This window comes from Triticum urartu, chromosome 3 (genome assembly GCF_003073215.2).
Source record: "Triticum urartu cultivar G1812 chromosome 3, Tu2.1, whole genome shotgun sequence".
Lineage (NCBI taxonomy): Eukaryota > Viridiplantae > Streptophyta > Magnoliopsida > Poales > Poaceae > Triticum > Triticum urartu.
In genome coordinates this window covers 186,957,217-186,978,378 of record NC_053024.1, presented here as the reverse complement: position 1 = coordinate 186,978,378, position 21,162 = coordinate 186,957,217, and the positions used below count along the sequence as shown (strand labels likewise).

General features: G+C 45.8%; 3 protein-coding genes and 1 long non-coding RNA gene across 6 annotated transcripts; 2 read left to right on the top strand and 2 right to left on the bottom strand.

Annotated features, from left to right (window-relative positions):
* Nucleotides 1–2,942: 2,942 nt before the first annotated feature.
* LOC125543543 (late embryogenis abundant protein 41-like) lies at nucleotides 2,943–3,681 on the bottom strand. Its single transcript, XM_048706917.1, has one exon. It carries the CDS (start codon nucleotides 3,566–3,568, stop codon nucleotides 3,281–3,283), a length of 288 nt encoding a protein of 95 aa, XP_048562874.1. The 5' UTR covers nucleotides 3,569–3,681; the 3' UTR covers nucleotides 2,943–3,280.
* Nucleotides 3,682–3,948: 267 nt separating this feature from the next.
* On the top strand, nucleotides 3,949–6,675 carry LOC125543544. Of its 3 annotated transcripts, none has more exons than XR_007298559.1 (4): nucleotides 3,949–3,965; nucleotides 4,904–5,030; nucleotides 5,113–5,297; nucleotides 6,388–6,675. It is a non-coding gene; the product is annotated as an uncharacterized LOC125543544 (long non-coding RNA). The 3 variants fall into 3 exon arrangements; XR_007298558.1 differs by lacking the exon at nucleotides 3,949–3,965 and adding an exon at nucleotides 4,656–4,789; XR_007298557.1 differs by lacking the exons at nucleotides 3,949–3,965; nucleotides 4,904–5,030 and having other exon boundaries at nucleotides 5,037–5,297.
* Nucleotides 6,676–12,508: 5,833 nt separating this feature from the next.
* Nucleotides 12,509–15,398, bottom strand: LOC125543542 (50S ribosomal protein L18-like). Its single transcript, XM_048706916.1, has 2 exons — nucleotides 15,226–15,398; nucleotides 12,509–13,208 (listed from the first exon to the last, which is right to left on the bottom strand). Exon 2 carries the CDS (start codon nucleotides 13,192–13,194, stop codon nucleotides 12,850–12,852), a length of 345 nt encoding a protein of 114 aa, XP_048562873.1. The 5' UTR covers nucleotides 13,195–13,208; nucleotides 15,226–15,398; the 3' UTR covers nucleotides 12,509–12,849.
* Nucleotides 15,399–15,460: 62 nt separating this feature from the next.
* LOC125543540 (protein pleiotropic regulatory locus 1-like) lies at nucleotides 15,461–20,519 on the top strand. Its single transcript, XM_048706915.1, has 17 exons — nucleotides 15,461–15,693; nucleotides 15,790–15,814; nucleotides 15,915–16,014; nucleotides 16,230–16,311; nucleotides 16,401–16,460; nucleotides 16,622–16,703; nucleotides 17,022–17,114; nucleotides 17,611–17,674; nucleotides 17,796–17,881; nucleotides 17,959–18,060; nucleotides 18,143–18,226; nucleotides 18,501–18,561; nucleotides 18,642–18,708; nucleotides 18,812–18,889; nucleotides 19,685–19,749; nucleotides 19,833–19,910; nucleotides 20,126–20,519. The coding sequence occupies exons 1-17, from the start codon at nucleotides 15,554–15,556 to the stop codon at nucleotides 20,296–20,298; spliced, it is 1,440 nt and encodes a 479-aa protein (XP_048562872.1). The 5' UTR covers nucleotides 15,461–15,553; the 3' UTR covers nucleotides 20,299–20,519.
* Nucleotides 20,520–21,162: the final 643 nt, after the last annotated feature.

Below are 21,162 nucleotides of genomic sequence, written 5' to 3'. Positions count from 1 at the left end.
GTGCACAAGCGGTAATACCGCTCGGGCGAGCGGTACTTCCGTTCGCACGGAAGTTCCGGCCACGTAGTTCAAACTGAACCAGTCAAGGAGGCGGTAGTGCCGTCAAAGCGGTACGACCGCTCCCACCAGCGGTACTACCGCGTGATGTTGAACAGCTGCAGGAACCCGCGGTAGTAGAGGAGGGCAGGGCGGTAGTGTCACCCTGGGCGGTACTACTGCAACCAACTGTCATGCTACTTCCGCGGAGGGGACTGGGTATTCCAGAACACACAAAACGGTACTTCCAGCGGTAGTTCCGCAACGTGATACTTCCGCTTAGCCACTACAAACCTAGTAAACCAACGGTAGTGGAGTTGCAGTTAGGGCGTAGTACCGCAAGGGCGGTACTACTGCGCTGAACTGCTGCTCTACTTCCGCTCGTTTACAGAATGCAAAAGACATGCGGAAGTAGTAATCGTACTAAACCGCGGTAGTACCACTGGAGCGGTACTACCGCTTAAGCTATTCTGAAAAGCCCAAGCAAGGTGGAAGGATACGCTCAGTTGCAAGGAAAGGAAGTAGGGTGAAGAGGACTGTGTATGTGTTGATTCCACCCAAACCTTTCTGAAGCGGAAATAGTACAGTGATCCTACGACTCAAGTCCACCGAAAATGAAATGCAAGAAAAACACGGTATTCATAAATATCCAAAGGGGTTCAAATCGTCTTTGTGCCATATGATAGATTATTTAAAATGTTCAATGCACACAATTAATCCGCAAAAGTATTATCATCAATCACCAAAACCACTGGTGGAGAAATATGCCCTAACACCAAGCATTCAGTTGTCTCTATTTAACGGAGTTTTTGTCTCATACACCTAGATGATATATTGTTAAGTAAAGAAAAATAATAAAAGAAATCATGTGCACATATGTTTTAGGTTTTCACCAAGTTTTCCTAGATTACTCTAAAGAATATATATTTTTCAAACAAAATGCTTTCTCATCAACATATACTATGTTTTCATAAAAACTCATATACATTTTTAAACATTAGCTCATTTTTAGCGATTCTGACAGTAACGCGCGAGGTATCACCTAGTAGCAGTAATGTATAGTACGGTATCACCTAGTAGCAGTAATGCATAGCCCGTTCGGTCATTTTTAGTGCATATAGGTTGCCTTTTTTAGTGTATGTATGTTTTGTCCGAAATCAAAGTATCTCTACTTTGATAAAAAATATCAACATCTACAACGTCAAACAATATTATTAGAGTATCTTCAACCGCACCCCCAACAAGCCTCCTCAAGACTTTTTTTATCGCCGACGTCGAAAAATCGACCCAATCGCACCCCAGAAGCCCAGTTTTCGTCGGTTAGGCCGAATTTGTCGCCGGCGGACCCAGGACGAACCCGACGCGATGGGGCCGCATGGGAGCGTCGGGGGAAACAATTTTGGCGCGAAAGCCTGGCAGGCCTGCCGAGTTAGCGGCCGGGTGCGTTCGTCGTCCTCGTCGTCTCGGTTTTCCGCGAAGAATCAATGCCAAGACTGCCGCTCTGCCGCGTCAGTCAACCTTCCATTGATGCCTCATGGGCGACACATGAAGGCGCGGCGACGCGCGGCTCGTCCACTTCCCCACACGTACACACGGCGGCCGTCGTCTTACCGCCCACGCACGGCTATAAAAGCCGCCCTCCCTCGCCGGTGAGCGCACACCTCCATCACCACAGAACCATCTTCCCCTCTCGACCTCTCATCGCCAACACTCGTCTCTCCTCTCTCCAGGCGATGGTGCGGCGGCCAACGGCTTCGGCCGCCGCCACCTGCAAGAGGATGAGGCACGCCTCCTCACGTGGCTGACTACCCGGCGCCGCCGGACATGCGGGTGTCGGGCACCTGGAGGCTCATCGCCGGCGGCATCCCGGTGCCTCCAGCGCCCACCGGAGCTGCTCGGCGCGCCCACGCGCATCCGGTCCTTGCTGCGGGAGCAGGCACAGAACCAGCCGAGGTACGTCCCTGACAGCAACGCGTCGTGGATGGCGTACTTCGACCGGCGCCACGAGGAGCAGCTCGCCTCCACCAACGGCGTCGAGCCCTACAGACGCCTCAACTTCGAGGGGCGGCGCCAATGATGGGGTGTCCCCGGCCGCACCCTCGACGCCGCCCTTGAGTACATAGAGACCGACAACACGCCGCGCCTGGAGTACGCGGTGCCCCCCTCCTTCTCTCGTCGCCGCGGCAGCTCCTAGACGTCGCGTCGGATGGAGATGGCAACCTCCTCATCGTCGGGCCCCCTCTCCTTCGGATCGCGGGCGCTCCGCCCCGTCAAGTCGGAGCCATACGAGACCCCGCTCAGGCGCCGCACCCGCGGTGGCGCCCTCATCATCAACGAGGGCGGCTATGGCCCCTCTTCTCCCTCTTCCCGCCTCGTCTGGCCAAAGACCGAGCCAAGGCTTCTCCCCGTGAAGGAGCACGAGGCCATGGCCGCCTTCAAATGGGCGCGGGAGGACTACGTTCGCGAGGAGATGGCGCACTAGCGTCGTGCCCTCGAGGAGATCGCCGCTCAACGTCGTGGACGTGAGGAGAGTGGCGTCGTCGTCCTTGACAACAGTGATGAGGAGATGCCCGGTCCATCCAACCCCCCATGCATCGCGACCTGATCAAGGGTGCAACAGGGACGGCGGCCACATGCAGGGCGGCAACGTCGATGTCGGCGACTACATCAAGTTTTACAGGCTGCTCGGTATGTAAAAGGTGGACGATGACGGCTTTAGTATTTAGTTGTTTTTAATAGTAGTAATATTTAGTTGTTTTTAATTTATGTTTTCAGTTTTTTGTATAAATATCAATGAAAATCGCCTAGTTTGGTCGAATTTCGGCCGAGTTTAGTTTTCGAACGGCTCAGGCAACGCTATTTCAAGCGCCTGGAGGACTGAACGTCTGGAGATGCTCTTAGATTCATTAGAAAAAGAAAACGCTGGATTCTTTCGTTATTAATACTTAGCTGTAAAAGTAAAAGGTACAAGCCCTGCTCTACGAGAAATACAGTACATCTGATCTGAGCACACCAACACTATAGCACGGCAGACGAACGCAGACACGCACACACACAATGGGAAACAGCCGAACATCCAGGCCGCATCTCCCCCTTAGTATAGGATCGATGATGATGAGATGCGTGGTGAAGCCGCGCAGCCGCGCGCGGCGCTCCGCGAACGAGCCCCGGAATGCCTTCCCTCGTTACGTAGCATAACAGTTTTCCTTCCACGGCGAGACCAGGAGGGTCGTCGAGCGGTGCTTCAAGCCCGTGCGTAGGTCTGTCCGAGGTGCGCGGCGCGGAGGTCAGCGGGGTCGGCGCCGGCGGCACGGTTGGCGGGACGGTAGTGGCCGGTGACGGGGTCAGGCACCCACGAGGCGTCGGCCACGGCCTTCTCGGCCTCCCTGGCCGCCTTCCCGTCCGCGGCCGCCGCAGCGCCGCGCCTCATCGCCCCGGAGGAGGCCGCCGCCGCGTAGCCCCTGGCGGTGGCCGGGGCCAGCCGCTGGGCGAGCGCGCGGGCAGCAGCGGAGCCGGAGAGAGCGAGGGCCATCGGATCTGTCTGTGTCGGACGATCGGACGGCTGGAGGGCTCCGGCTCTTTGCTACTGCTCCAACTTGGGCGTTTGAGGCTTGGTGGGCTTTGGTGGTGTGGGGGAACGAGAGAGGCCAGGGCCCGTATATAAAGAGAGACGGGGAGGGGTAGGCGGGGTAAAAAGGGCGGAACGGCGCGGGTTTTGTCAAAGATTCGGTGGCTTTTGGGAGCCGTCACTCAGCGCGGCGAACCGGCACGTGGTGTCGCAGGAAATGGCGCCGCGGGTTCGTCGCTTCCGTCCTTCCTACGTGGTCGACCTGATATTTTTGTTTACTCATCTCGAGCTGATGATAGCGTGCATTGCCGGGTCGACATGGGCTTGGTGACACTGACGCCGACGCGCGCTTAATAAAAAGGTTAGTGACAATTTGGACTTTTGAGATGAGAGGAGCAAGCAAGTCGTGCTTGTTTCGTTTTTCTCTTTTCGTTGTGAACGGCGAAGTTGCCTTTGCTCTTCTCGGTTTGGTGTGCAGTAAAATTAATTTTTCAGGGTGCGTCGGTTACACGTTGCACTAGTAACGGTTATCCACGTATTCGGGGCAGTAGAACACGATGCGAAAACAAAAACATTATCCTCTCTTGCCTCGCTTTGAGTATTTGGGTGGGGGCACATGGAAGGGGTCTACGTGTCGCCTCCTGGGACGTGGAGGAGATTTTTTTTTTTTGAGGGGTCGTGGAGATCTTTTGGCGAGCGAGCGAGCAAGCGTGGACCAGGGACCCAGGCTCGTCGTGAGCCGAGGAGGCGGCGTCTGGTGGAGGCGGGGGGCGCGGTCGGCAGCGCGAGGGAGCGAGTGAGCCGCATCTGGACGGGTCGTACCCGGCCCGGCGTGCGGCCGTCGCTCGCTAGGTATAGCGGCTCCCGGGCCGACCGGGTCGCGCGCCGACGGGCATCAACACCCCAAAGCAAAGGGCACAGGGCCCCCTGATGATGAGGAGACTTGACGCGGTCGGCGTCTCGGTCGGTCGTCGGCGCACCGCGCGCACGCGGCGCGGCTGGAACCTACATGGATGCATCCCGTGGTTTGGCCATTTTGTAGCAGCGGAAAGGAGATTCTCTCGTGACGCCTACATGCACCTCGTAGTTTGGCCAGTTAGCGGCGAAAAGAAAGGGCAGGGACGAGATGCGGATGCATTAGAAAACAGAGGAAGTAGATGCGGATGAGTTTATTTATTTATTGAGGTAATAGCATCCCAGATCCATGAACTTGCACAAAATGTGATGATTTAGTTCAAAACTTGCAAAATTTCACCAAGAGTTCCAAAACTTGACACCCTATGTGGTGATTTGGTCCAGAGCAAATCACAGCGCGACAAGTGGCAGTCCAGAGCTTGGACCGGTTAGCACTGGCATTTTTGCAATAAACCCCTGCCATTCCGTCGATTTAACCCGCACTGGTTAGTGCTCATCTTCTCCACCGCAGGTGCCCCGCCCCCGCTCGTCCACACAATACAGTACTACAGTCTCTGTCGAGTTCTTGCGGTGTTGATGCTTTTGCGGTGCAGATTTGCTCGTCGGGGTGTTCATCGATGCCATTCTCGAGCTGCGGGGGGTCCCGGCGAGGACGCGGATCTGGTGCGTTGTCGCCTGGTTGTTCAACCCCTTCACCTTCACCATCGGCACCAAAGGGAACTGCGAGCCCATCATCTGCGCCGCCATGCTCTGGATCCTCATCTGCTTGATGAAGGGTGTAAGCTCTGCATCCTTTTTTTATGTCTGTTCAGTGATAGCTACCTTTATGAACTGCTAGCTTTGAATATTTTGCAGTTGTGTGATATGCTAATTCTTACTTGTCAAAACTAGGAATATTTCTCTTCAAATTTTAGTAGGTATATAATTGGTCTGAAAGTTGCGATGATGCTCCACACATTTAGTTCATTATGTTTAGTCTGTAAAGTATCTTCCGTTTAGTCCTTTCTTAAGTTTTTGTTCACCAATCAATTGCCTGTCTGTTGGATGATCAATCCCACTATTTAGCTTATTTTTGTGAAGTAGTCGAACTTAACCTTTTATACAAGGGGTATTTAACTTATTGGACCAATGGATTTACAAACAAAAATTTGGCAGACTGCATTTTACAAAGTTGGGTGTTGCTTATGCACTGAAATACATGATGGTAACATCAGAAAAATCCCACACACAAACAAAAACTCTCAGAAGAAGGAAGGTGTACCCATAATCCAAGAAAACCATACTAGATTTCTATCACTTTTGCAAAACCACATATACCAAATAATTTGCTTCTTAATTCTTATACATAGTTCTAGTCTCCTTTGTACCTGTCTGATGTTTTTCCTTGAAAGATATCAGTACTTGGTGCTCAACTGTTAAAGTACCTTTGCTTCAGAATTCAGGTTTTCTTTTGATTAATGTCTTAATGGTGTCATTACAGTGTCTTCTGTCCTGTTTCTTCACTTGCTTGACTCGATGCATTTTGACAGACATTCAGCTTCATAATCTAGTTTGTGAAGTGAAAGTTGTCAGGCAAATGGTTTGCTTGCTTTATTTGAATGGTAGCCATCATCATCATTCTCTTTTTCATTATCAAGATAAAGGGCTTCATTTGAAGAGTTAGTTGGCGGGCCTACCGGCCCGCAGACTACGAGAAAGAGATAGAGGTTGCCTCTCTTGCAGATCATTTACTCTGTTGCTTACTTGCATCATAAGTATGGACAATTTACTAGTATTTGCAGACACATGTAGTAAGAAGATTAAAAACACAGAATTATTGTTTATAAATATTTTGCATGGCTATCTTACAGTTTGATTATCTACTGCAGGTAGAGTACTGGAAGCAGCATTCTTGTATGGGCTGATTGTGCACGTCAGAATAATCATTTGAGATAGCAGTCACTTGAGTGTGTAAACTCAAGCTCCTTTTTGCTGCTGGCTAGAGTAGTTACTGCTATCCTGGAGTTGAGCAATACTTGAGCACTCAGATGCGATGAAAAATTAGATATGCGAAATGGGCAGTAAATAACTCTTTACTGTAATTTGTTTTCTTCCAAATAATTCCAGCACCAACACTACTAGGGAAAACCCTAGCAGTAGCGCTCGTTTTGTGCTCACTAATAGCGCGGGTAGGCGCGCGCTACTAATAAGGCGCTACAGCTATTGCTTAGCAGTAACGCGTGCCGCACGCACTACTGCTAGGACAAATAGCTGCAGCGCTTGTTCACTCCCACACTGCTGCTAATGTAACTACTGACAGCGTGTTTTCTTTCCATCGCTACTAGTATTGTTTTTTTATTTTTTTATTTTTAGTGTATTTATGCGTTATCGTACAAATATTGGTACAATACCAGTTATGAGGTTTACATTATTATGTCCATAACAGTGTGTCAAATGAAGGTGGATTAGGTTCACGTGGAGGCAGTATGTGGTGCATGTCAAAAGTATACTACTAATCTAAACTTGATCTAGTTTGGACTAGTAGTACTTTCGATGTGCACCACATGTTGCCTCCACTTGAATCTAATCCGCCAGCACAAGCTATTTAATCATCATCATAATCATTAGCATCAACAATATTTATTTAATCACCACTAACACTAGCTAATAATAATCATCAGTCATTACCACCAACACTAGCTATTTTATCATCATAGTAATAGTGTAGCACATCATTATCCTCAAACTCATTTCTAGCTAATCACTCTTGCTGCTCTCTCTTAGGTAAAACAACATAAAACATGTGTAGCTCTCCTCCTTGATCAAGTTGGAGCATGCAGATGAACCCGTCTCCTAATTTTGGGTAGCACATCTGTTTGCTGCCCCCTAGTACTTGTCTGCGCTCCCCCATCACATATCTGGTCCAGTCTTGCACTATTAAGCATTCATCGCTGATCTTGAATGCACTAAAGTAACATGTAGGATATCTTGGCCGTAAGCTAATAATACTCATGGTACCTTTAGTCTCGATCCCATAAGGCACAACATTCATCGGGAGTCCCTGTTGAAGAACATCGTATGGTCACATACTTAGCAATGAAGTTTAGCTTCATAAATAATGTATGGAAAAGATGCACTGAGGACAAATAGTAAAAATCTTACCATCCTTCCTAAATAGATGTGACCGTAGTTCATGACGAACACTATTGGTCGCACGTTTTCAGTACTAAGATTTCTAAGTCCAGGAAGAAAATTTGTCTTGACGGTATCAAGATCCTCAAGCCATGAAACATAATGACTTAGCTCCTCGCAGTTTAGTTCAGCCCCGGGACAGTAGTAGGTCCTGTCTACCAAGCGTTGGACATGTTTGCTTGCACCGAAATAAGCTGATAATACAAATTAGTTGTCAACTATTTTTGAATAAACAATATCAAAGACATAAATATGGTTGAGAAACTTACATTTTGGTGTAACTGGAGGCGTCTGCACATCGACCCAGATGTCGGTATTACCTTCAATATCATCTTCCGGACGAATATCAAAGGTGATAACCATATCAGGCTCAAATGCATAAGTCTTGCATAGTGCTCGCCATGTTTTGCATCCAAAATAGGTGTAGTCGTCTGAATTGTATAATTTTACGTGGAAAATATAACCATGCTCGGTCTTCAAATAAACTTTCTTTACCTCCATAGTATGACTGAAACCTATCTTATCCAATACAAAAACTCTTGCATGGCAGGGGATACGCTAGTAGAATAGTAAAAAAAATATAAGTTGAAGCAAATGAATCAGATGTCATGCTTAATTACGAAAAAAGACTTGTCGTTGTGACTTACTGTATCCACTTCAAAGTTCTCGTCCAGCTTGATGCTGAAGCGCCTATCATCATCTAGGAAGATTCCGTCGCACAGGCCGCGCTCGTCTTCGCAGTATTTGCAAATACCGAAATCCTTTTTGTCGTCAGACATTTCCTATGTTCATAGTTAAAACATTAATTGAAAATCGATAAAAGACAACTACCAGGATACTCAACACACAAATCCGGGGCACTCGATATTTCCTACATATTTTGGCAAAAGTCATGCCAAAATTCACGGAAAAATCCGGCATGACCTTTGCTAAAATAGGATATATCGAGCGCCTGAAATTTGCCGGAACGGAAATGAATCAACACTCCAGCAAAACATAGGCCACTCGGAGGTGTAACCTGCAAACATGACCGGCCACTTGGATATTGAGCAACACAAGATATACATTTTAAAATATCTTATAAGACTCAAATTAGCATGCATTCAATAAGCAAAAGTAAATCATCTCATGCGTCCGTACATCGTCGAATATTATCACTAATACATCCCGAATAGTGTCATACATATAACATCACTAGTACAACTAAAACCCTAGCACACAACGGGTATCGGCGCGGGCGGTGGACACCCACAGAGAAGGAACCATCACGGGATCATAGCTCCAGTGAGATCCCTGGAGAACCTACCAGGTATTGGAGAACCTGTGCTCCAACGCAAACAAGCAGCGACGGACGTGCGCGTCCTCCTCACTGACACGGTGACACACCACCTCCGCGGAGTCCTCGAGCCTCTGGACCGTCACTGGCCCACGCGGCCGCCACCAAAGAAGGTTCGGGTCAACGACAGGCTGGCTCCTCACCAACCTGTGCCCCCCGGTAGGTAGCGCCTCCCAGTACCACCCCGGCGGAGCCCAGTCCCGGACATGGCCCATCTGGTCAAGCAGGTGTCGTCCTCCGCCGACTCGACGACGAGGATGCGGGATAGGCATCGTCCACGTCGATGCGGGAAAATTGCTTTAACTAAAAAAATAGCAACAAGTTCTTACTAACTAGTTTTATTAATTCAACTAGTTCTTACTAAAAATAAACTTACTATAAATAAAAATATTCTAGTACCTAATTAGTACCTAGTTCTTACTAACTAATTAGTATCTAAGAACTACTGCCCTAATTACCATCTAATTTGATGAACCTATAGGGGTGGAAAGTGGTAGAAACCCTAACTAATTTGATGGAGGTAGAAACCCTAGGCAGAGGTAGGGGGGAGGGAGGAGCAGGCGTGCTCACCTCGGGTGCTTGCGACGAGGGAGGGGCAGGCGGCGTCGAGGTCGTGGTCGGGGCTCCGGGGCGGCGTTGAGGTCGGCGGCGGGGCCGGCGTTGAATCTGGGGTCGGGGGCGGCGTGGGGAGAGCGGCGGCGGCCGAGGGGCGACGGCGGCGGCGAGAGTGGAGTTGATTTGGGGGATGAAGTGGCCGTGGGGAAGGACGAACCGCGTGGTTAAGTCAGAAGTACCAGTAGCGCGTTCCAGAAAGGGCGCTACTGCTACGTTAGCTACAGCGCGTTCTGGAATACACGCTGCAGCTAAGGAGATTAGCAGTAGTGCTGGGCCATTATACGCGCTACTGCTAGGTTGGGCTAGCCATGTGCGCCCAGTTCAAACGTAGCAGCAGCGCTTTTCGCTAATACGCGCTACTGCTAAAGTCATAACAGTAGCGTGGTTTATTTACGCGCGCTCCTACTGGATGCTTGCACTATTAAGTAGCAGCAGCGCTTGATTTTATACTGCGCTACTGCTAAAATTCTGTGTATAGACCTTTCCCTAGTAATGCAAGCTTTGCATTAGTGCAAATGACACCGAAGTAAGTTAGCTCGGTATAATATCTCAAATACAAACATCCAGTAGGAAGATGAAATGTGGATCATGGGGCCACGTGCCAGCGGCCGCATTGTACTGCATTTTCGGACCGGTGACCTACGGCCATTGTATCTAAGATCTTCTCCTTGTTTGCATCAGGAGTAATAATCAGAGTATAAGCCGTCATTCCGCACAGGCTAGAGGAGGGCATTCTACCTGAACTGAAGAATGTTTAGTTCCTCGGGAGAAACGGTCTTTTATTTTCAAAATATCGTGTGGACATTGCGATCATCCTGTACGTGCGTGCAGCACAAGGTTTGTTAGTCCTGCACCTAACCACTCCTGACAGGCTGACGCTGCACAAATTTTTGCCATGTCTTCATCGTGAGTTCAGACTTCAAAGCATGCACCTACCTCTTCCTCTCTCTATCTCCCTCTAGTTCACCCAGAAGAAGAAGAAAAAAAGGCAAACAATGAAGGTTGGAATCAGACACCCAATGCCGTCGAAACAACCAAACTAATATGCCATTTCATGTGCGGTTCAAATTTGAATAACACAACTGAAATATCAACAAACTTGGAGAAGTAACAGACGGAGGAAAACCAATTCTATAACTTAAATTCCAGGCCGAAATGGAGGATCTCTCTGTCAACCGAACCGAACCGAATCGTCACCATCGTCCTACGCAACAACAGCAGGGGGCAAAAAATTCTCGGACTTAGCTCTAATGGGGGCCGTGCGGCTGACCGATCATAGACTAGAGCCATCCGAGATGTAAATTGACGGAACGACAGGGAGTTTATTGCAAAAATGCCAGTGCTGACCAGTCCAAGCTCTGGACTGCCACTTGTCGTGCTGTGATTCGCTCTGGACCAAATCATCACATAGGGTGTCAAGTTCTGGGAGCCCTCAGTGACATTTTGCAAGTTTTGGACTAAATCATCACATCTCGTGCAAGTTCATGGATCTGGGGTGCTATTACCTCTTATTTATTTATTATAACAGCATCGAGCAATCATCTCAATCATGGTGAGCGTGTCGGCGTCACCTACCTTCGATCATGGCGAGCACGGAACGTAGAAAAGAAAACTGGTCGGATGGAATCATCTTGCTTTATTTGGCACCGGGAGCATGGTCCAGCGGACCCAATGCAATCAGTAAGATGGGTGATAGACTCGGTAATGGACTCAACAAGTGCTGGAAAAGTAAGCAAGCCGAAGCAATCAAAACAAATAAAATGGAATACACCTGATGAAGGCGTGATGAAGATTAATGTAGATGCATCCTTTGATGATGTTTCCTGTCAAGGTTTGACTGGGCTGGTTATTCGGGATAGGGAGGGTGCATTACTTCGTGCACAAGCCCTTTGGTATAATTTTGCAGCTAGCTCACAGTCCATGGAAGCAGAAGCAATTTGAGATGGGGTTCGAATGGCTATTGAGAGAGGTTTCAGCAAAGTTGAGGTGGAAACTGATGCTCAAGCTATTGTTAAGTTGTGGGAGTCGGATACCTTTGATCGTTCGGAGATAGCTGGCATTCTTCAAGAGATCGGGGAGCTTTATCAATTTGAGAGTTTTAGGCTGAAATTTGTACGTAGAGAAGCTAGTGAAGCGGCTCATTTATGTGCGAAGCAGGCGACAAGTGTTAGAAGAAGATGTTTATGGCTTAATTACACTCATGTTTTCCTAATGATCATGTTGTATCGTGACTGTATGCCTGCTTAAGTAAGCAATAAAACTCTTTTATGTTGCAAAAGAAAAATTGATTTAATTTTAGCTATATAGTACTTCCTCTGTAAAGGAATCTAAACGCTGTTATATTTCTTTACGGAGGGAGCAGTATACTCCTATATATAGATGTGGAGGGGGAAAAAAGAGTCATGCACACAAAGTCACACACCATGTATCTTCTTAATACTGTTTCTTGCCAGGGACATGACAATGAACACCGCAAATGCAATTATACTACCTTCAAGATTAGCATCTCCTAAAAGAACCGATCATCAATACTAAGAATCCCTCAAAAAGGTACTCCCTCTGTAAACTAATATAAGAGTGTTTAGATCACTACTTTAGTGTTCTAAATGTTTTTATATTAGTTTACAGAGGGAGTACTAGTATCTTCTAAAAATAATACAATACGATCTTGAGGTTTAGCATGTACTACTGCCAGCAAACAGTTTGCCAGAAAAATATCAACGTGCTCTCCAAGACAATAGAAAAAATCAAGAAGAATCTTCGTAGGCACATGGTGCTACGCTATGGATAGCTGAGAAAGCTTAACGGCAAGATACACTCGGCAGTCGCGATCACGCATTAATCCACACGCAAAAGAAGTCACACCATGCTCCATCAAACAGTCTTGAATAGCAAATTTAGCATCACAGGCAAGCAAGTCCAGAATATCTCCAGCCCAATAATCTCCGTTGCATTTCGGAGAGGAGAAACATAACAGGCTGTTGATCCTCAAGTCATCAAGTGCTACAGCAGATTTGTTTCAAATAAAAAGTGCTACTGCAGATTATCAGGTCGAGCTCCTACAACAGAGTCCTTTTATTGACCTGGAGTCCCGGACAAACGTTCGTTCAGTGCCAAATTCATGAACACAAAAGTTGCAATCAGTCCAAAAATCAGAAATGCAGCTCAAGACTGCGCAAATGCTAAGCCGAGCTCTATGTTTTCACCATCACAACAGCTTGACACCAGATTCTCTGACAGAATCTATAACAGCCTTGACTTTCCCGTGGTACTTCTGCTCTCTCTTCATGTGGATGGACACGGCAGGTATCCCCTTGAGCAGCAGGCGCTCCCCCAGCAACTTCCCAATCTTTGCGGCGGCAGATACGTCGCGGGTCGACTCCAAGTTCGGTCTCAGCAGCTTCTCCTGCGAGCTTGCAGAACACGCGACGGTTGCTGTTGGGGTATGGATGACCTGGGCGGTTACATACTTGTTCGAGAAATGCATCCTCAAAAGGTAGGGCTTGAGAAAACCGACGATCCTAGCGGCCCTGTCTGGTGGAGGGACGACCATTGTTACTGGTTTCTCTGTAGCAAGGTAACAAGCAGCACGTATTAGTCAATTGACAATGTGAATACATTTCAATTACCCAATCTATAAACCAGTTTTAAATTATCAGCGGTCGATGTTAAAAATCAGGATATCAGAACACACTGAGGAATACAGTATTAATGCAATTGCTAAACAATTCATAAAACAAATTCTTGCCACTGGTGTAGACAGGGAGCGACAGTGCATGATAAATTGACGATCTTAAAAGAAAGAGAATGAAATCAATAGCAGGGGCAAAATCCAAGTAAAGTTGCCTGCTAAGTAGATAACCTGATACTGAATCTAGTACTTAGCTCCAGTGTTTGAACCATTGTGACAAGGAGCTATACCAGGAAACTCACACAACCTTTTTGCTCATACACAATAGCTAATAGGTAAGAATCTTGATTTGCACAGTTGCACCTTAGGTGTGTTTGGTTTGAGTCCAAGCCACTGCTCCAAATACCGGTCAGTTAACTGTAGAGTAGTTAACTGTTATTCGGACCCCTCAGATACGAGAACGTGCTATTCGAGCCATTAACTGGTAGGTCCAGTTAATTTGTCTGACAAGCCGATTTATCAGCTGTCAGGCCGAATTATTGGCTGGGCCAATTAACTACTAGGCATTTTTTAGCCCAAAACTAGGCCATTCCCTTCCTACTTTTCAATGTTCAGGTTTATAAACTTCCAGATCGGCTGCAACATCATTAGAACATCAAGGCAACAATTTTCCTTGTTGCTATGTAGCCTAGGATTGCGTATTTAGACACTCAGTACATTGCACGTCGCTGTATAGCCTAGGATATATAGATATGGCCCTAGTTATACCTCCCGATAAATGGGTTACCGATAAATTCAGTAAAAATGGCCTATTCGCCCATTAATCCCTACTCAGCACCCAACTGATATGGTACCAGTTACCGATAGCCTGAACATTGGTCCAAGCCAAGAGATACAAAAATGTTGGCTAGGCAAAATATTGGATATGGTTTTGGTTGTCAAAGTTCTGGCCTATGTTGGCAAGGAAGTTCACTGGGAGTCGCCTAAGGAGCATGAGTATATGGAGAGTTTGGCAACCATGTAGATGCCTATGAGAGGTATTAATTTGGACACTGTGACATCATGAGCAAGAAATTGATGCGGTTAATTTAGGCATAGGCCAAACATAGCCTGAACAATGTAGCTATGAGAATAGTGTTCTAGTTGATATGCATTTTTTTTAATATAATGCAGCAGCAGTAACTTAATTGACAGACATAAAACTCTAAATGAAGTTGCCAACATTGATATCAGAATACTTAGCGCCAAACAAACCAAGGCAGAATTTAGCAGGTTCATTGAGAGGAAGCTTAATCACACTGTCTTTTGAGGTATGATGACTAGACATGTCAACTTCAGCAAAATGAATAGGATATTACACCATGAAATTTAGATTTCAGCCAAATTATCTAGAGTGGCAATATCTAATGGCTAAGAAGGAAAATTTATGCATTCATGAGGCAGAAACAGAGTGATTTGTCCCAAAAGAACTAAAAGACTTTCAGAGTGACTCACTACACTGAGCCAGTAACCCGAAGCCGGAAAGGATTGTCACTGAGTGAAGCTAAGACCTTAATATGCCCCAGCAATGCTAGGCTCCAATAAACATCAGTACCGAATAGGGCTCTACACATTTCAGTTTACCAGTACACATGGCACCTAATGAATTCCAGCTCAAGATTTTTCAAATAAAAACATGGCAGTTAAGTATGCAGAAACTGGATCAAGCGTGCTGCGTGCAGACCTAAACATAAGAATTAGCGACACTTAATTCTCGGGCCATATCAAATTAACAGCCACAGAACCAAATTATCGAACCCATCTGGTGAAGATGTGTTTCAAAATGAGTTGAGCTCTACCACGGAATGGCAGAATACCACTGGTGAATCAACGCATAGGTAAACCGATACGGATCTCACGAGAAGTGCAGCCTGACTATATCTGTATTACGACTTTATGAGAGAGGTGGCCTACCTCGGAGAGCACGTGGGGCCGGAGTCGTACCGCGCGGCGAGCCGGGGATGCAGCGGACAGCGCAGGGCGGCGGCGGCGGCGCGCGGCGCGACGTGGGTGGCGAAGCCGATCAGAACATGGACGGGGCGGCGGCTGCAGGGTTAGAGGAGGAATGGACGCGATGCGATGCGATTAGACTAGTAACGGCCCGGTTAGGCCCAGGAATATGGTCGTTGTTTGGGGGTGAGCCCAGCTCGTTTCTTATCCAGGCCCACATTGTGAACCGCCTCCAGTACCGGGACAAGAAAGGAGAAGGGTGTAGTAGCTCGGAGATCGGCGGGCGGCGGCTATGGCGATGGCGGCGGCATCAGCGGGCGGCGAGCCGGTAGAGCCGCAGTCGTTGAAGAAGCTGAGTCTCAAGTCGCTGAGACGCTCCCTCGACCTCTTCGCGCCCACCCACTCCCTCCCCTTCGCTCCCGACGCCGAGAGGTAAGCCAGCTCGCTCGCCCCCCTTCCTTAACCCCCCCAAACCCTAGCCCACTTGTGCTAACCTCTTCTCTTCGCTTGCTCTCTATCTCGCGGCAGCAAACGGATTCGCGTCAGCTGCAAGGTTCGTGGCCTCGTCTCGGCTCTCTACTGGTTATGTTCCTACCTTTGTCTGCACATAAGCGGCGGCCCTGAGAATTTGGTGGTCGGGTGGTTTCTCGCAGGTGAATGCGGAGTACGGCGCGGTCAAGAACCTGCCGACCGACCAGGGCCGAGCGCAGGGGAAGGGCGCCGCCGCTCCTTCCAATGCGTTAGCGCTTCTAGGTATTTTTTTGCTGCCCTTCTTGAATGAGAAGTCCCTGCCGCTTTTCAAATTGAACAACAGAAATTCACTAGCTATATCAGGACTTTTGATGCTCGTTAGTAATGACCGCTAGGCAAAAGAAACAATGGGGATTTCAAGAACAGGAATAACGGCTGAAATTCTAGCGAATTTCATTGTAGATTGTTTACAGGATGATAAAAATTATCTTTGTCAGGCACACAAGACACAAAAGATGCTCCTAGGGAAGGCACTAGTAATGCCATTATCCCTGCACCGCTTATGCTTCCTAAAGCACCGTAAGTGCATCCATGTTCTCTTGTCTGTTGTTAATATGTTGATGTTCCTTTTTATTGCTACTGAAGTTTCCTCTTTGATTTTTCATCAGTGAATCTGCAGTGCCTGGCAAAAATACAACCGTATTGTCGATTCCTGGGTCATCTGATAGGTTTGTTCACTTGCATTTCCCTCTATGGCTGTCTGGTCATCATACAACATGGCTTCCATATTATTTCTGATATTCTATCAAGTGTGTCAACTGTGAAATATTTGTAACGTGCAGTTCCTGGCTGTTACTTTAAATTGCTCATGTCTTGATATGTCTTTTAGATTCTCGACATCTGCACTGATGGAAAGGTTGCCAAGTAGATGGCCTAAACCTGTATGGCATGCTCCCTGGAAGAACTATCGGGTAATTATCTTTCATTCAAGTGTCACTTCCATATTGTGTGTTATAGCTTGTTTGGCACCCCAGGGACAGGTTCTTGGCATATCGGTGCCGTATTTGGACTGGAAAAAAGATTTATTTTGACCTTTTGAGCATCCATGCAATTCTACTATCCATCTGTGAATATTTAAACTGGTTAAAATCGTTAAACCCTCTCATGTTCTTCTGCATATTTGGTTGGAATTAAACTGGTCTATGGGAGCATCTTGGTTCTCACTAAGTGATAAATTACATCATTTCTTTTCCAGAATTATTGTTGATGGTAGTTCTAAACGTATGCAGGTTATCAGTGGCCACTTGGGTTGGGTGCGATCTATAGCATTTGATCCAGGCAATGAATGGTTCTGTACTGGTTCTGCTGATAGAACAATAAAGGTGAGCCCTACAGCCTGCACTCCTGTCTTGGAATTTGGAAATTAAGTTGAATTCATGTATGCGTGCAACTAGTTATATCATAACATGCATTGGCACTGTTAGTGGCTCAGAGGCTTGTTTACAGGTGTCCTCACTTTTCTAATGTTTTATACTTCTATTTGCATGATGCAGTTATTCCCAGTTTCCGGAATCTTGTTTGAACTAATATAATAATTATATTGCTATTCTGTTGGCGAATTCTCATGAGAAACAGAAAATAGTGCATGTACAATTTATTATCTGTTTATGCTTCTGGTGGGTTTTATTTTGACATCAATCTTCCATTTGCATTTTTTTGCTTTGTGCAAGGCCAACCGCTACTATAAGGGTCACTAAACTATCTCCCTCTTCCCTTATTTTGCAATTGTACATTAAGCTAGCAATCCAACTGCCCAACATGTCATACTACTTTCCTGTGTAGTTCATTGATTGATCTTCTGACAACTGGGTTGTGTAGATATGGGACCTGGCATCAGGAATGTTGAAGCTGACACTAACTGGTCATATTGAACAAGTCCGTGGTAAGTTGTTCTTGGTTTTGGATTGCAGAGCCTTCAGGCACTCAGCCCCCTTTCAGATTTCTTTTGCTTTTGCCTCAATCTGAAAGTTTGTAACTGAGGGGTGTAATGTGCATTTATGTAGGACTTGCTGTCAGTCAGCGGCACACATATTTATTTTCTGCTGGTGATGACAAACAAGTAAAATGTTGGGATCTTGAACAAAATAAGGTCTGTTTTATTATTTACTCGTGTTTAGCATGTGGCATATCGGCATTCTTGATATTTTGTCTGTATTCTCTGTAAAGGTTATTCGGTCTTATCATGGGCATCTGAGTGGGGTTTACTGCTTAGCTCTCCATCCAACAATTGATGTCTTGCTGACAGGTGGTCGAGATTCAGTTTGCAGGGTAAGAAATTACTCCTTACCGTGCACATTATGCAAAATTTGGCAGCACACTATGCACTAAGCTGTTCTTGTTCCATGCACAGGTGTGGGATATCCGAACAAAGGCTCATGTTTCTGCTTTAACTGGACATGATAACACAGTTTGTTCAGTGTTTGCTCGGCCAACGGTAAGAAAGCATCTTTACTTGTCGCAACTCACTGAAATACCGAGTTTTGCTGCTTCAATACTCTTCATCTATTGGCGTCTCAAGTTTCTAATTGGAGTCTTCTGATTCTTAGTCTTCTTAAAGTTAAATAAAAAGCAGTTAAAGAATACATGCATAAAACCTTTGATTTGTTCACCATGTTATTATTTGGACTAGGCTTGGAGCTTGCTTGTGATAGTATTTTCTTGTCTATTGTGGTAGCTACTGTTAATTACCTTTTTTCTTTCTTTCTCAGGATCCACAAGTTGTCACTGGCTCACATGATACAACTATCAAGTTCTGGGATCTTGTAGCTGGTAATTCAACTATTAAACTTGACATTGTCCACCAAATGGTTCCGTTTATCTGTATCCGTTACAGTTGTTTGTTTCTCCAGGGAAAACTATGTGTACTCTTACACACCATAAGAAGTCTGTTCGGGCCATGGCACTACATCCAAAAGAGTTAGTACCCAGGGATTCATTTTTTAAATTATTTGGTACCCATGGATCCATATTTTCCATTATGTACATTGCTGGAACCTTTACAGTAACTTCTCTTATGTAGGAAATCATTTGCTTCAGCATCTGCCGACAACATAAAAAAGTGGAGTCTGCCCAAAGGCGAATTTCTGCACAACATGCTGTGAGTTCACTTATTTGTATCCATACTTTTTCACCTTGTCTATAAGTGACACAGTTTGTTATTTAGCTAACTGTAATTTGAAACAATTAAGTACAGCACTATATGTCAATGCAACTCAGATTCCATGATTCCATCATTTGTAATCAAAATACATTTTAGGTCTGCTTTATAACCTTCTTTGGTAAATGAGTGCGCGCCATCTATGCTGACCAGGATGTCTTTTTTGTCTTCATTTGTGTGCATTCAAATGGTTGATTAATGGGTATGAATTTGCTGGTGTTCTTATTGTAAGTTTGAATTCTAATGCCCTAGATCTACCTATGGACATTACCAAAGTCAAGTTCCTCTTATCTCAGAGTTATGGAAAACTTTCGAGGCATTTGTGCTACTCTCTCTGATCCAAATTAATTGTCGCAGCTTTAGTACAACTTTGTACTACTAAAGTTGTACTAGAGCTGCGACAATTAATATGGATCGAAGGGAGTATTTGTTTTAGCAATTTCAAAAGTATATTATTGTTATTCTGTAATATCAAAACATGCTACTTGCCCTAGATAATGACCATCCGGTGTCTTGGTCTCATCCTGCTCAACATTGATTCCTGACAATGCCACTAGTATTGCTACTACAAAGTGCAAACGGAGAACTCACACAGTTTGGCATAAGTTGCATTCATCTTTCATAATCCAATATATTGCATTGCCCCTCTAGTCACGATTTCAACATCTGGATGTGATTTTTTTGCTCAGTCCAACATCCTCATGCACTAAACTTCTCATCTGTTATCACCTTCAGGTCCCAGCAAAAAACAATTCTAAATGCAATGGCTGTTAATGAGGATGGTGTCCTGGCAACTGCAGGTAAATGCATTGACAGAGTGCCATATTCTTCCAACCTTTTGGGCTCCCCATCATGCTTTCTCAAGTGTAGTAAGATTTTGCAGGGGATAATGGAAGCATGTGGTTTTGGGATTGGAAGAGCGGCCACAATTTTCAGCAAGAACAGACTATTGTCCAGCCTGGTACGTACTACTACGCATTCCGCATTGGTTGACAGGCTCACAAGTGATATTCAGCTCGGCCATTTCGATTTTTTATGAAGTTTTTCCTCTTATGAGGGGTTCTGAATAATGATGTATCAGAAATGCTAGTGACACTGGCAAAACTGGTCTAACCTTGATGTTTGTTTACAGCTGGAATCACTGATTATCTGCATCCATGTTGTCTTGAATTTCAGGATCATTGGAGAGTGAAGCATGTATATATGCCCTTTCTTATGATAATAGTGGATCAAGGCTTGTGACATGCGAGGCAGATAAAACAATAAAGATGTGGAAAGAAGATTTAACAGCAACACCAGAAACCCACCCTGTCAACTTCAAGCCACCAAAAGACATCCGGAGATATTGATTGCCACATAAGTTACAAGATTTGTTTCGACCACCCAAATTCTACCCTTTGGTTGAGTGTTCACCTCCTTTATGGCGGTGTTCAAGCCCTAACGTCCCTGTTGTATAATACAGATGGTGTTCTAGTATTTATTGCTGAATCTGAAGCATGTTTTCTAGTTCAAATATATTTTGTTCTATGCATTGGGAATTTTTGTGATCTATCAAAATTGAATTTCTGCAGCTGTAGTGGTGTTTGTAAGTCACTACAGGTTCTCTGTAAGATTGAGATCTTGCTAATGCTTCAGGCTAGGTTCAACAGTATGATTTTTTTCACCTAACATCATTATTGAGGCTTGCGAAAAGCTTAACGTGGATGATGTATTATTCCATGCTGAAAGCTCTTCGGTTGCTGCTGGTGCAGTTATTCGCGATGAGTTGGACTATTTTTCTTTTTTCTTTTTGCTGCTGCCTAAGCATTGTTTGATTCAAGCTGACAAGTTGGTTGCAATACGACTGGAAGGCTTGATGTGTATCTGGATGTAGAAACCTGCAATTAGTCAAAATCTGTAGTTCATGGAGAAACGAGGACTACTGAAAGCTAATGCTGATGGGTTTATCTGGGGATAGTATAACCATGGTGGCTGGTGTGTCATAAATCCGTGGCTATAGAGGAGAGGTGATCACAGCAAAGGCCGGAAGCAAATCCATTCAGTGCTGAATGCATTTTATCTTGCCACGAACCTGGGAATCATGAACCTGATTCATAAAAATGGATGCTATCTTCTCGCTCAGGCTATCAGTCCGGTACCCTGGAGTGCCCGTCCAAAATATTGGCGTTGACTGCCCTTGGGAAGCTGTTTGCATGGACACAGAAACTTTGGTG

Bases quoted from the DNA above. Each gene is read 5' to 3' on its own strand.
- LOC125543543 (XM_048706917.1), bottom strand. From the start codon at position 3,568: ATGGCCCTCGCTCTCTCCGGCTCCGCTGCTGCCCGCGCGCTCGCCCAG.
- LOC125543542 (XM_048706916.1), bottom strand. From the start codon at position 13,194: ATGGTCGTCCCTCCACCAGACAGGGCCGCTAGGATCGTCGGTTTTCTC.
- LOC125543540 (XM_048706915.1), top strand. From the start codon at position 15,554: ATGGCGATGGCGGCGGCATCAGCGGGCGGCGAGCCGGTAGAGCCGCAG. The intron at 16,461-16,621 runs GTTTGTTCACTT...TATGTCTTTTAG, and splicing joins ATTCCTGGGTCATCTGATAG to ATTCTCGACATCTGCACTGA. The intron at 19,911-20,125 runs GTACGTACTACT...CTTGAATTTCAG, and splicing joins ACAGACTATTGTCCAGCCTG to GATCATTGGAGAGTGAAGCA.